The sequence below is a fragment of the Bufo gargarizans genome, chromosome 8 (genome assembly GCF_014858855.1).
Source record: "Bufo gargarizans isolate SCDJY-AF-19 chromosome 8, ASM1485885v1, whole genome shotgun sequence".
NCBI lineage: Eukaryota > Metazoa > Chordata > Amphibia > Anura > Bufonidae > Bufo > Bufo gargarizans.
The window spans coordinates 90921068-90934435 of NC_058087.1; the positions used below are offsets into that span (position 1 = coordinate 90921068).

General features: G+C 43.3%; 1 protein-coding gene across 1 annotated transcript in view; it reads left to right on the forward strand.

The window, feature by feature from the left end:
• The first annotated feature begins 6616 nt into the window (after window positions 1–6616).
• Window positions 6617–13368, forward strand: part of LOC122945403 — a 56047-nt gene continuing 49295 nt past the window's right edge. Inside the window, exons 1-2 of the mRNA XM_044304475.1 lie at window positions 6617–7396; window positions 8498–8745. Of these exons, the coding sequence (XP_044160410.1) occupies window positions 6617–7396; window positions 8498–8745 (1028 nt within the window). The remainder of the gene's footprint in view (window positions 7397–8497; window positions 8746–13368) is intronic.

Consider the following 13368-nt stretch of genomic DNA (forward strand, 5'->3'; position numbering starts at 1 on the left):
TCGTCGCCATCACGGGGACGTGCAATTGCCCAGAGGTTATCTAGATTCACCAATGCGGCAGCAGGCCCTCACCCCTAATGTTTTAGATGGTCAGATCAGCAGGCCCTTGCTTCAAATGTTTTTGAGGGTCACCAGCAGGCCATCAATCATAATTTTTCAAGGGTGTGTATGATGCCCTCCTTTATGTGTAACAAAGGGTGTTTTGCAATGCTAATTCCTTGTAATTTTTGGCAGCCCTTTCACTTAGTGCATAGGCTTTGAGTGTAGGAGTCCCACTACCTGAACTATTGTATAGCAATTTGAATGAGGCACTCCATTAAGTGATATACAGGTTGTATTGGAGTACCTCTTCCTTGTAATTTTTGGCAGCACTTGCACTTTATATTCAAGTAAATATACAGGAAAGAATGTTTCTTAACAATTTTTCCTCTACAATTGATATTTTTTTCGGTTTTGTGCGTATTATTGTCAGTCTGTAAAAGTGGCATACTATTCGGACAACATCGTTCCTAGCAGCGACCTGCGAATACAAGATGCATCCACACATCCTCCCCATGCTGTTCCAGAACCATTTCGGTGGTGTTTCCATCAATTTCTGACATTTTCCTATGAACCAGGCACCCTCCCCTCTTCCGAGCAGGGGGTACCTAGTTTAATGCTCGGGTTCTCCCGTTGACTTCCATTATACTCAGGTGCTCAGTCAAGCACCTGAACATCCCGATGTGTTCTGCCCGAGCACTACAGTGCTCAATCAATACTAGTAATAATATATGTGAAAAGCCATTGGGACAAACAATTTTTCTCCTTACGAAGGTATGTAATGACTTTGTCCATGCTTATACAGGATGAACATTTACTATTGTGTTTAACTGAATAGAATGTTAGGGATAAAAAAGTCATGATTTGTTGTTGTTTGTCTGATTATGTATTTAACCACTTCCCGACCTTTGATGTACTGTTACGTCATGGGAACCACTGACTTCCCGCAATTTGATGTAATAGTACGTCATAGTGATTGCGCGGGCACCGCAGTGTGTGCGACCATTGCAGGGGCCCGGCAGTCCGTGGTAGCTGGGCCCCTGCTGTATCCGCCGGCATCGCTGTAAAAGCTGATGCAGGCGGATAAATCCCTTCTTCTGACCGCGACATAGAAGTGGTTTGTGTCGGGTGAAGGAGAGCATCGAGTCCCTGCGCTGCTGTGGTGGGGACCTGATGCGACACAAGGCAGCCCGATGCCGTGCAGAGGCTGCCCAATGCCTTGCACGGCATCGGGAACTGCCTGCCTTCTACGGGAGCTGAGGAGATCCAGCCTCAGGCTGGGTCTCCTAGGCAACCTGTTAGTGTATGACTCAGTGCCATACACTAGCAGGCAATGCATTACAATACAGATGTATTGTAATGCATTGCAGAGGGGATCAGACCCCAAAAGTGAATGTCATAAATAAACTAAAGTTAAAAAAGTAAAAGAAAAAAGTGTTTTTAATAAAATTAATAAAGTAAAAAAGAAAAAAATGCCCCTTTCCACTTGTTTTATAATAAAAAACTGAAAAAACAAAACAAAACCCACACATATAAGGTATTGCCGTGTCCTTAATGACCGGCTCTTTAAATATATCACATGATCCACCCTGTCTGATAAACACCATAAAAAAATAAAAATAAAAACAGTGTAAAAAAAATCCATTTTTGTCACCTTACATCACAAAAAGTGCAACACCAAGCGATCAAAAAGGCGTATGCCTCCCAAAATATTATCAATAAAACCATCACCTCATCCTGCAAAAAATGAGCCCCTACTGTGCTGTTTCTTTCAAATTTAATTAATGCACTGTATTATTATATCTCCTTTTACTATGTTGTTTCTACGTATTGTTTCTCTGCTGCCATCTGCTGGCCGGAATTTGTATGCTGCACGCCTTGTTCCTTGTCTATAAAGTTTTTCTTTCTGGGCGTGGTTTTAGCAGCCTTGGTCCTGGTCACTTCCTGTAGCCATTTTCAGTGCTGCACTCCTTGTGACTGGAGACACACATCTTGGCTTGGTAAGGCATCAGTTTTTGACCAGCAGTTGCCTCAGCAGTTAGTCTCAGGAAAGACATCCACATGACAGCATCTACACTGCTACTGCATCCCTGTATTGTATAACTGTATGTTGCTGCTCCGGATCAAATAAACCCACGTTTGATTGCATCCTCATGTCTACGTCTGGATCCATCTAACCTGAGCATCTGCCGGTCCGGTCTGCTCCACTGCTTGGATACGAAGGTAGGACAGTCACAAGGTCATTATCAGTTACACCTTCATTCGCCTTCATGTGGGGACAGAACAGTCAAAAACTGCCTTAAAGCCTTATACCCCAGTAAATACCCGTCTCAAAGTCTAATGCCCGGCTACAGGTTCCCTCAGAGCCCAGTGCCACACTCAGGAACCTCCCTTGCAACAGGCCCACTCGCAGCAAATCTGCCCGGCAACAGTGCACGTCTCATAAGCCTAAGGGGAAGCACGGGGTGTCCGCAGTAGATATACTCTTGCCTGGAAGTCCTCCACTACTTGCCAAGCCACTTTCTACATCCTATATTAACCCTTGCTCGCAGGATATAAGAACTGTTCACGCACGCGGGGCCTCCCTCAAACCAAAACCCCGCAATTTACTCAAAACACTTTAGGAACCTTATCGGGGTGCCTCAACTGAGCCGCACGGCAATTTTCAGCCCCCAATTCGAAAGTTCATTTTCTTAAAGAGACAGCGCACCTTAAATCAAAATGGCCGAAAAGGACCTCGTACAGTTCCCCAGTGATGAAACAAAGGAAATTCAACCTGATACTGATCATTATGAAGAGCTGGAGGTAGAATCCACACTTCCAGCAGACCAAGTCACGCGACCAAGGCGCTCTCTCAAACCAACTATAAAGATCACGAAAAATTATCACACCAGGAAAGATGAGCTATGTGACAACCTGGAAGAGCTATGGGAACGAGTTTCCTCCCTCATATCAGGACTTAAGTCCTCCTCAGGCGATGCCACCAGTTTACAAGTTGCCGTCGGGCGGCTGAACTCAGCCCATGAAAGATACAAGAGACTGTCCACAAGGTATATAACCTTTCTAAAAGACTCTAATATCGAAGAAGCCCCATCAGAATTGTGCAAGGCAGAATCAATAGACAGACAAAGAGACGCCATGGTGCTGGACGCTAAAGATAAAGTGGAACTCCGCATCTCTCATTTGCAAGAAACTAGATCACACAGATCGCATTCATCCAAACATTCCTCGCGGTCCTACAGATCATCATGCTCTAGAAGCTCCGCCCTGAGCGACAGATTACTAGAGGCCCGCATAAATGCAGAGCTATCCAAAGTGAGGCGTTCCTTCACCGAAAAAGAAGTCCTTGCGAGAACAGAAGCACAGACGGCGGCGGCCAAGAGGGCAGAAGCAGAGGCTCGAATAAAGATCCTTGAATCAGAGAGGGAAGAGGAAATTGCATTAGCAAAGGTAAGACTACTTGAGCAAGCATTGAGCCAAGGCTTTGATTCAGTCTGCTTACCACCAGAGGAGATAGACGATCCAGTTGATCGCACCAGTGACTATGTTCTGAAACAGTTATCTGCACCGCCCCCAGTGTGCAGTACTGTCCAAGCAAACACTGAAACCTCCAAGTCATCTCTACCTGCAGTGCCAGCGATACCCACAGCACCTGAGCAACCCAATAACAGTTGCCCAGGCGCGCCCTCTCAAGGGCATTTATTACAGCAAGATGGCTACCAGGTGTTTCCTGGCCTACCTCCACAGCTCAAGCGGCAGTCATCAGAATCTACAGAGGCTAGACCACAGCTCAACCCTGCAGCAACATCATTCTACCCGGAAGCATCTCACCCTTTCACGCCACACAGCCTATACGCCCCAGGGGCATCACAAGTTGTCATGGCAACAAGCAGTGAGAGATCAGATATGTCTGAGTTTGCCAGGTTTATGGTGAGCAGAGAGCTAATTAACACCAGTCTCTCAAAATTTGATGACCGTGCGGAGAGCTACAGAGCCTGGAAGGCGACCTTCAAAGCCGCCATTGCCAACCTCAACCTAACCGCAGAGCAGGAGCTCGACCTCTTGATCAACTGGCTGGGCCCAGGCTCCACAAATCGCATCAAGAGCCTTAGAACTGTCTATGTGGGACAAGCAGAAGCAGGTCTCGCTACAGCCTGGCAAAGACTCGAACGCACCTTTGGCAGTGCAGAAGCAATAGAGAAGGCACTATTCAGGAGACTGCAGAACGTTCCCAAGATCAGTCTTAAGGATGTCCACAAGCTTCAGGATTTAAGTGATTTGCTCATGGAACTGGAGCTCGCCAAAAGAGATCCTCGTCTGTCCGGGCTGTGCTACCTGGATACTGCCCATGGGGTGAACCCAATTGTCGTGAAGCTACCATACAGCCTGCAAGAGAAGTGGGCGGCATCAGTCTCAAGGTACAAAAGAGTGCATGACGTCACCTTTCCCCCATTTATTCATTTCTGTAGGTTCATCGATGAACAGTCCCAGATGAGGAATGACCCCAGCCTCGACTTCCTGGAGTTCAATACTACAGCTTCAGTGACACCATCATCAAGGTATGAAAGTATTGTGCATAAACACAGAGACTTTAAGAGCAGCGTGAATGTTAGAAAGACTAACCTACCATCATCTGCAGTACCCACTGGTAAACAGTACACTACCTCATCAGGAGACAAGGCCTTCAATCGTGAATGTCCCATTCATAAAAAACCACACTCACTGAACAAATGCAGAGGATTTAGATCCAAAACCATACAGGAGCGCAAGAAAGTCCTCACCGAGCTTGGGGTATGTTTCAGGTGCTGCGCTTCATTGGAGCACATGGCTAAGGACTGTAAATCCATTATCAAGTGTGAGGAGTGTCATAGTGAAAGACACGCCTCGGCTATGCACCCAACTCCACTCACAAGGGATTCACCGGCTGCTGTCACCACCAGTCCCGCTCCAAGTCATGGCGGGGAGCCCCAAAATAATGCCAACACAGCCACTGCTGTTTCCTGCTCATGCTTGGACGTATGTGGGGAGGGCCAGAGTGAGAAATGTTGTGCCCGCATATGCCTAATCAAGGTCTACCCAGAGGGGCTACCAGAAAAGGCAGTAAAAATGTATGCCATCATTGACGACCAAAGCAACCGCTCCCTAGCAGGACCTAAATTCTTTGAAGCCTTTGGAATAAAGGGGCCGTCAGAACCCTACATCTTAAACACCTGCTCGGGTCGCATAGAGACTAGCGGCAGGAGGGCACAAGGATTCATCGCTTGTTCCGTCAGTTGGAATACAGAAATACCTCTACCGACGCTGATCGAATGTGATCAAATACCCAACCATAAGGGATGAAATTCCTACCCCGGAAGCTGCATTGCACCAACCACACCTAAGGCACCTAGCCAACGTTATCCCACCTATGGACAACAACGCAGAGATTCTACTCCTGCTTGGCAGAGACAATCTAAGGGTACACAAGGTGCGTCAACAGTGTAATGGTCTTAACTATGCACCATACGCCCAGAGACTGGACTTGGGATGGGTAGTCATAGGAAATGTATGTTTGGATCAACCAAGAGTCCACTCTTTCAAAACGTACGTGCGTGGAGATGGACGCACAACTTGCATTAAGCCTTGCCCTCATCACTACGAGGTGAAAGAGAAGCCTCCAGACCTCATACAACCACCCGACGACATTCCTCCCTTCTTTGCCGACAACTTGGGAAGATTAGTCTTTCACACAAGCAAGGACGATGACAAAGTAGCTTTGTCAGTAGAAGACAGAGAATTTATCAAGATAATGGACAATGAGTTCCTTAAAGACGAAACCAATCACTGGGTTTCTCCGTTACCCTTCCGAGCTACCAGGGTGAGACTCCCGAACAATAGAGAACAAGCTCTGTCTAGATTTAACTCTCTTCAGCGTACCATGAACAGTAAGCCTGAGATGAGAGAACACATTGTTGCCTTTATCGACAAAATATTCCGCAACAACCATGCAGAACCAGCTCCACCCTTAGGGAAGAACGACGAGTGCTGGTACTTGCCTTCATTTGGAGTGTATCACCCACGGAAACCTAATCAAATTAGGGTTGTTTTCGACTCAAGCGCCAAACATCAAGGTGTATCTCTTAATGACGTCCTTCTCACAGGTCCTAATCTGACGAATAACCTAGTTGGAGTGCTGATGAGGTTCAGAAAGGAGCTTGTTGCCATCACCGCCGACATTGAACAGATGTTCCACTGTTTCGTAGTCAGAGAGGACCACCGGAATTTCCTCAGGTTTCTGTGGTACAAGAATAATGACACCAATGCAGAGCTGGCAGAGTATCGAATGAGGGTAAACGTATTTGGAAACAGCCCTTCACCTGCCGTGGCAACTTACGGCCTTCGTCGAACTGCATTAGAGGGAGAATCCGAGTACGGTAAAGACGCCAGAGACTTTGTAGAAAAGGACTTCTACGTAGACGATGGACTCAAATCACTACCGACTGAAGAAGCGGCTATTGATCTGCTCAAAAGGACTCAAAGTATGTTGTACCAAGCTAAACTTAGACTACACAAAATTGCTTCGAACAGCTTGGTCGTTATGAGGGCCTTCGAATCAGGTGATCATGCACCAGGATTCAAGGACATTAACTTGGGACTGGACAGTCCACCTGTGCAGAGGAGCTTGGGCCTCAGATGGGATCTCTCTGCTGACTCCTTCGGTTTTCAGATAAGTTGCGCAGACAAGCCATTTACAAAACGAGGCGTCCTATCAGTGGTAAACAGCCTATTTGATCCGCTGGGATTTGTAGCGCCCATCACCATACAAGGTAAATCTCTACTGAGACAGTTTTCTGAAACAGTCAAGGATTGGGATACCCCACTTCCCTCCGAGAAAGAGCAAAAATGGGAAGCCTGGAAGCGATCCTTGTGTGCCTTGGATGAGATCCATATCCCGAGATGCTATGTTAAAACCTCACTTTCCTCTAGCATAAAGAAAGAACTCCACGTGTTCTCGGACGCCTCCACGGAGGCCATCGCAGCGGTTGCCTATCTGAAGGTGACTGAACCCAACAACCAGAATCACGTTGGATTTGTCTTTGGTAAGGCTAAGTTAGCCCCTAAGCCCGATCATACTATTCCCAGACTGGAACTTTGTGGGACTGTGTTGGCAGTGGAGATTGCGGATTTCATACAACAAGAACTGGGTGTCGACATAGCTGAAGTCCAGTATTACACCGACAGTAAGGTCGTTTTGGGTTACATCCACAATCGGACCAAGCGATTTTATGTGTACGTTAGTAACCGCATAGAGAGAATCAGGAGATCCTCCAAACCTGAACAATGGCACTACGTACCATCCGAACTTAATCCAGCAGATATTATTTACAGAAGATCCACTGGACCCAGGAAATCAATATTTATTATCCAATGGTCAAAAAGACCAATAATACCTGTTTTAGGTCAAATTTTAAAATATAACTTTTATTATTATTTATTAGAATAATTTTCCCCACATATAATACAAAACAAAACAAGAAACAACTCTATTGAGAGTATTTTAAAAATATATATGTAAGGGATAGTATCCTTGGGGTGTTTGTGGTACTATATCAATACCTATTTCCGGATAAATATCCTTCCAGGAATGATAGTTATGTCAAGTAAGTGCACCTCAAAGGTTATCTTCACCCTTGATGGTGCCCTGGTGTTATATGCCACCAGGTTGCTCTATCATTCAGCGATGTAAGCGGTCTGCTGTTAGTAACATTCAGTATTTATTAAAGCCATGTGTCTGCTTGTTTCAGCTTGGTATCTATTTTCAAAGCGACTCGCTACATCTACACCCTCATGGTCATAATCCAGAGCATACTGCGTCTGCAGCCCGCAGTGCTGTGAATCTGCTTCCCTAACATATGTTTAAAAGTTATTACGACGAAGCTTCGGGGGAGCTTCGTCGTAATAACTTTTAAACATATGTTAGGGAAGCAGATTCACAGCACTGCGGGCTGCAGACGCAGTATGCTCTGGATTATGACCATGAGGGTGTAGATGTAGCGAGTCGCTTTGAAAATAGATACCAAGCTGAAACAAGCAGACACATGGCTTTAATAAATACTGAATGTTACTAACAGCAGACCGCTTACATCGCTGAATGATAGAGCAACCTGGTGGCATATAACACCAGGGCACCATCAAGGGTGAAGATAACCTTTGAGGTGCACTTACTTGACATAACTATCATTCCTGGAAGGATATTTATCCGGAAATAGGTATTGATATTGTACCACAAACACCCCAAGGATACTATCCCTTACATATATATTTTTAAAATACTCTCAATAGAGTTGTTTCTTGTTTTGTTTTGTATTATATGTGGGGAAAATTATTCTAATAAATAATAATAAAAGTTATATTTTAAAATTTGACCTAAAACAGGTATTATTGGTCTTTTTGACCATTGGATAATAATCCAGCAGATCACGCCACTAGGCCTATGTCTATAGGTTCCTTTACTAACTCTACTTGGCTTACAGGTCCAGAGTTTCTGCTTGGAGAGGCAGACGAATGTGTACAGGAAGCTTTCAGCATCCAGGATCCGGATAATGATCCAGAAATCCGCGCTGAAGTTAGTGCGTTAGTCACTGGAACAAAGCAAACCGCCAGCTTCGGTTGTCAGCGCTTCGAGCGTTTCTCCAGTTGGATGAGACTCGTCAGAACTATTGCAAGGTTAGTGCACATTGCAAGATGTTATCATAATACTCACCAAGATAAAGATTGTCATGGTTGGCATGCCTGCCATAAACTTTTCTCTGCTAAGGACATCTCTCATAGTGAGTACCTCATAATACGTCACGTCCAGCAGGAAAATTTTAACATAGAATGGAAGTGTTTGTACAACAAACAGCAGATTCCTTTAAAAAGTCCTCTCGCCAACTTAAATCCAGTTATCGACAGTTTTGGCTTGCTGAGGGTTGGTGGTCGTTTGAATCAAGCCCACCTGGGAATTGCAGAACAAAATCCTCTCATCATTCCCAGCAAACATCATATCACCATCTTGCTAATCCGACACTACCACGAAAGGGCCGAACACCAAGGCAGGCAAATTACTGAGGGCAAATTACGGTCTGCAGGCCTTTGGATTATAGGTATGAAAAAACGTGTGGCCCAAGTACTGCATCAGTGTGTGCACTGTCGTAAAGCAAGAGGAAAACAACTACACCAACAAATGGCCGACTTGCCTGCAGATAGACTATGTACAGAGCCACCTTTCACCTATGTTGGCCTAGATGTCTTTGGGCCATGGATGGTATCCGCACGCAGGACCCGCGGCGGTCACGCAAATAGTAAGCGTTGGGCCGTACTATTTACTTGCATGAGTGTGCGAGCAGTTCACATAGAGGTGATAGAATCTATGGACACATCCAGCCTTATTAATGCCTTAAGACGGTTCTTCGCAATCAGAGGACCAGTAAAACAATTGAGGTCTGACCAGGGAAGCAACTTCATCGGAGCCTGTAGAGAACTTAACATCGACACCAAGTCCATTCAAGATCAGTTGGCGGAAAAAGGTTGCACCTGGATTTTCAACCCTCCTCACAGTTCCCACATGGGGGGCTCCTGGGAGAGAATGATCGGCATCTCACGCAACATCTTAAATTCTATGTTGATGGATGTAAACTCGTCTAGACTCACACATGAGACTCTAGTTACTCTTCTCGCTGAAGTTTCAGCCATTATCAATTCAAGACCCCTTGTGCCAGTGTCTATGGATCCTGAGACACCAGCCATTCTGACTCCGGCTATTCTACTTACCCAAAAAACTGAGAGTACGCTTATTCCTAGTGGAGAATTCACTCATGCGAACATCTATCAAAAACACTGGAAACGTGTACAATATCTAGCAGATTACTTCTGGAACAGGTGGCGAAAGGAGTACCTCAGTGTTCTTCAAGGAAGAAGAAAATGGCAACACCACAAACCAAACTTGAAGGAAGGAAACCTTGTATTGATGAAAGAGCAACAAACCGAAAGGATTGACTGGCCTGTTGGGCTAATTTCAAAGGTTTTCCCTAGCAAGGATGGTAAGGTCCGGAAGGTGGAGTTGAAGATCTTCAGGAAAGGCGAGCTTAAAACGTTCTCAAGACCAATCAATGAACTCATCTTAATACTACCCATCGAGAACGTCCCTGACGGGTGAACAGGACTGTATTTAGCTTTGCAGATCTTCTCCATTCCAAGTTGAAAACAGGACTATCTATGTTTTGCATTCTAACATGTTCTTTTTACAGGTTGTTTATATTTTATGGACATTCGTCATAGTGAAATCCCCAAAGTGAATTTCAGACGGGGAGTGTGCTGTTTCTTTCAAATTTAATTAATGCACTGTATTATTATATCTCCTTTTACTATGTTGTTTCTACGTATTGTTTCTCTGCTGCCATCTGCTGGCCGGAATTTGTATGCTGCACGCCTTGTTCCTTGTCTATAAAGTTTTTCTTTCTGGGCGTGGTTTTAGCAGCCTTGGTCCTGGTCACTTCCTGTAGCCATTTTCAGTGCTGCACTCCTTGTGACTGGAGACACACATCTTGGCTTGGTAAGGCATCAGTTTTTGACCAGCAGTTGCCTCAGCAGTTAGTCTCAGGAAAGACATCCACATGACAGCATCTACACTGCTACTGCATCCCTGTATTGTATAACTGTATGTTGCTGCTCCGGATCAAATAAACCCACGTTTGATTGCATCCTCATGTCTACGTCTGGATCCATCTAACCTGAGCATCTGCCGGTCCGGTCTGCTCCACTGCTTGGATACGAAGGTAGGACAGTCACAAGGTCATTATCAGTTACACCTTCATTCGCCTTTATGTGGGGACAGAACACCTACCTAAGACAATTGCTTAAAAAATAAAAACACTATAGCTCTCAGAACATGGAGACACTAAAACATCATTTTTTTGTGTCAAAACAGCTATTATTGTGCTAAAGTGAAAAATAAAAAAAAGTATACATATTGGGTATCGCCACGTCCGTAACAAACAGCTCTATAAAAAATATCACATGACCTAACCACTTAGGTGAACACCGTAAAAAATAAAAACTGTGTAAAAAAAAAAGCTATTTTTGTCATATTAAAAAAAAATTGCAACAGCAAGTGATCCCACAAAAAATTAGACCCTACCTGAGAGAATCGATCAAAAAATAAAAAAGCTATGGCTCTCAGACTATGAGACACTAAAATATGTATTTTTTTTCAAAACTCACTAAAGTGAAAAAATATAAAAAAATAAAAAAAAAGTATACATATTAGATATTGCCACGTGGGTAACGATCTGCTCTATAAAAAAGTCACATGACCTAATCCCTCGGTTAAACGCTGTAAAAAAAAAGTTATAAAAAAGGTGCCAAATCATCCATTTGTTTTTTTACCTTGCCTCACAAAAAACTTAATATAGAGCAATAAAAAATCATATGTACCCCAAATAGTACCAACAAAACTGACACCTTATCCCTTAGTTTCCAAAATGTCACATTTTGAGTTTCTACTGTAGGGGTGCATCAGGGGAGCTTCAAATAGCACATGGCATCTAAAAACCAGTTCAGCTAAATTTGCCTTCCAAAAACCTGATGGCGTTCCTTTCCTTCTGCACCCTGCCGCGTGCCCGTACAGCAGTTTACGATCACATGTGGGGTGTTTCTGTAAACCTCAGAATCGGGGTAATAAATATTGAGTTTTATTTGGCTGTTAACCCTTTCTTTGCTACTGGAAAAAATTGATTAACATGTAAAATCTGCCCAAAAAGTGAAATTCTGAAATTCCATCTCCATTTTCCATCAATTCTTGTGGCACACCGAAAGGGTTAAGAAAGTTTGTAAAATCAGTTTTGCATACCTTGATGGGTGTAGTTTCTAATATCTGGTCATTTTTGGGTGGTTTCTATTATGTAAGCCTCACAAAGTGACTTCAGACCTGAACTGGTCCTTAAAAAGTGGGTTTTGGAAATTTTCCGAAAAAATTTAAGATTTGCTTCCATACTTCTAAGCCTTCTAATGTCCCCAAAAAATAAAATTTCATTTTCAAAATGATCCAAACATGAAGTCGACATATGGGAAATTTAAAGTAATTACTATCTTTGAAGGTATTACTATCTATTATAAAAGTAGAGAACTTGAAGCTTGGAAATTTGCAAATTTTTCAAATTTTTTTTATAAATTTGATATTTTATGAATAAAAGTGTGTTTTTTTTGTTTTTTTTGTTTTTTTTTCACTTATTTTTACCACTGTCATGAAGTACAATATGTAACGAGAAAACAATCTCAGAATGGCCTGTATAATTAAAAGTGTTTTAAAGTTATCACCACATAAAGTGACACATGTCAGATTTGAAAAAAATAGCCTAGGCAGAAAGGTGAAAACAGGCCTGGGGTTAAAGGGGTTCTGTTTTGGACAGGTGATAATAAGATGATTACATTAAACCCCAGCAAGTTTTTGTGATCTTTGAAAAAGGTCACTAAGGTTACAGCTACAGCAGAATACATTTTTTTGCGATTCAGTGGTCACAGTTGCATCACACATGTGACTTATGCTGTGTCCCCATTTTATTTCTAAGGGATCACCAGTACATTGACATGACCCTGCAATCCTGGCTGTGACAGCTGTCACACAACCAGTGTCGCCATGTAGCCATACCTTTAACTCCCTATTTAACCTTAAGGACCAGGCCATGTTTTGCAAATCTGACCAGTGTTACTTTAAGTGCTAATAAAAAAATCATTTTTATTTATAAAAAAATGCTAAATTTACCATTTTCTACTTCTATAATACATAGTAATATCTCCAAAAATAGTTATTACTTTACATTCCCCATATGTCTACATTTTGGGAATGATATTTTATTTTTGGGGGATGTTACAAGGCTTAGAAGTTTAGAAGCAAATCTTGAAATTTTTCAGAAATTTTCAAAAACCCAATTCTTAGGGACCAGTTCAGTTCTGAAGTTACTTTGCGAGGCTTACATAATAGAAACTACCCAAAAATGACCCTATTCTATAAACTACACCCCACAAGGTATTCACAACGTTTTTACAAACGTCGTTAACCCATTAGGTGTTCCACAAGAGTTATTGGCATATGGAGATGAAATTTCAGAATTAAAATTTTTGGGTAAATTTTCGTAAACAGCTGTATGGGCACACGGCAGGGCGCAGAAGGAAAGGAATGCCATACGGTTTTTGGAAGGCAGATTTTGCTGGACTGTTTTTTTTGTGACACCATGTGCCATTTGAAGCCCCCCTGATGCACCCCTAGTAGAAACTCCATAAAATACCCCATTTTAGAAAGTATGGGATAGG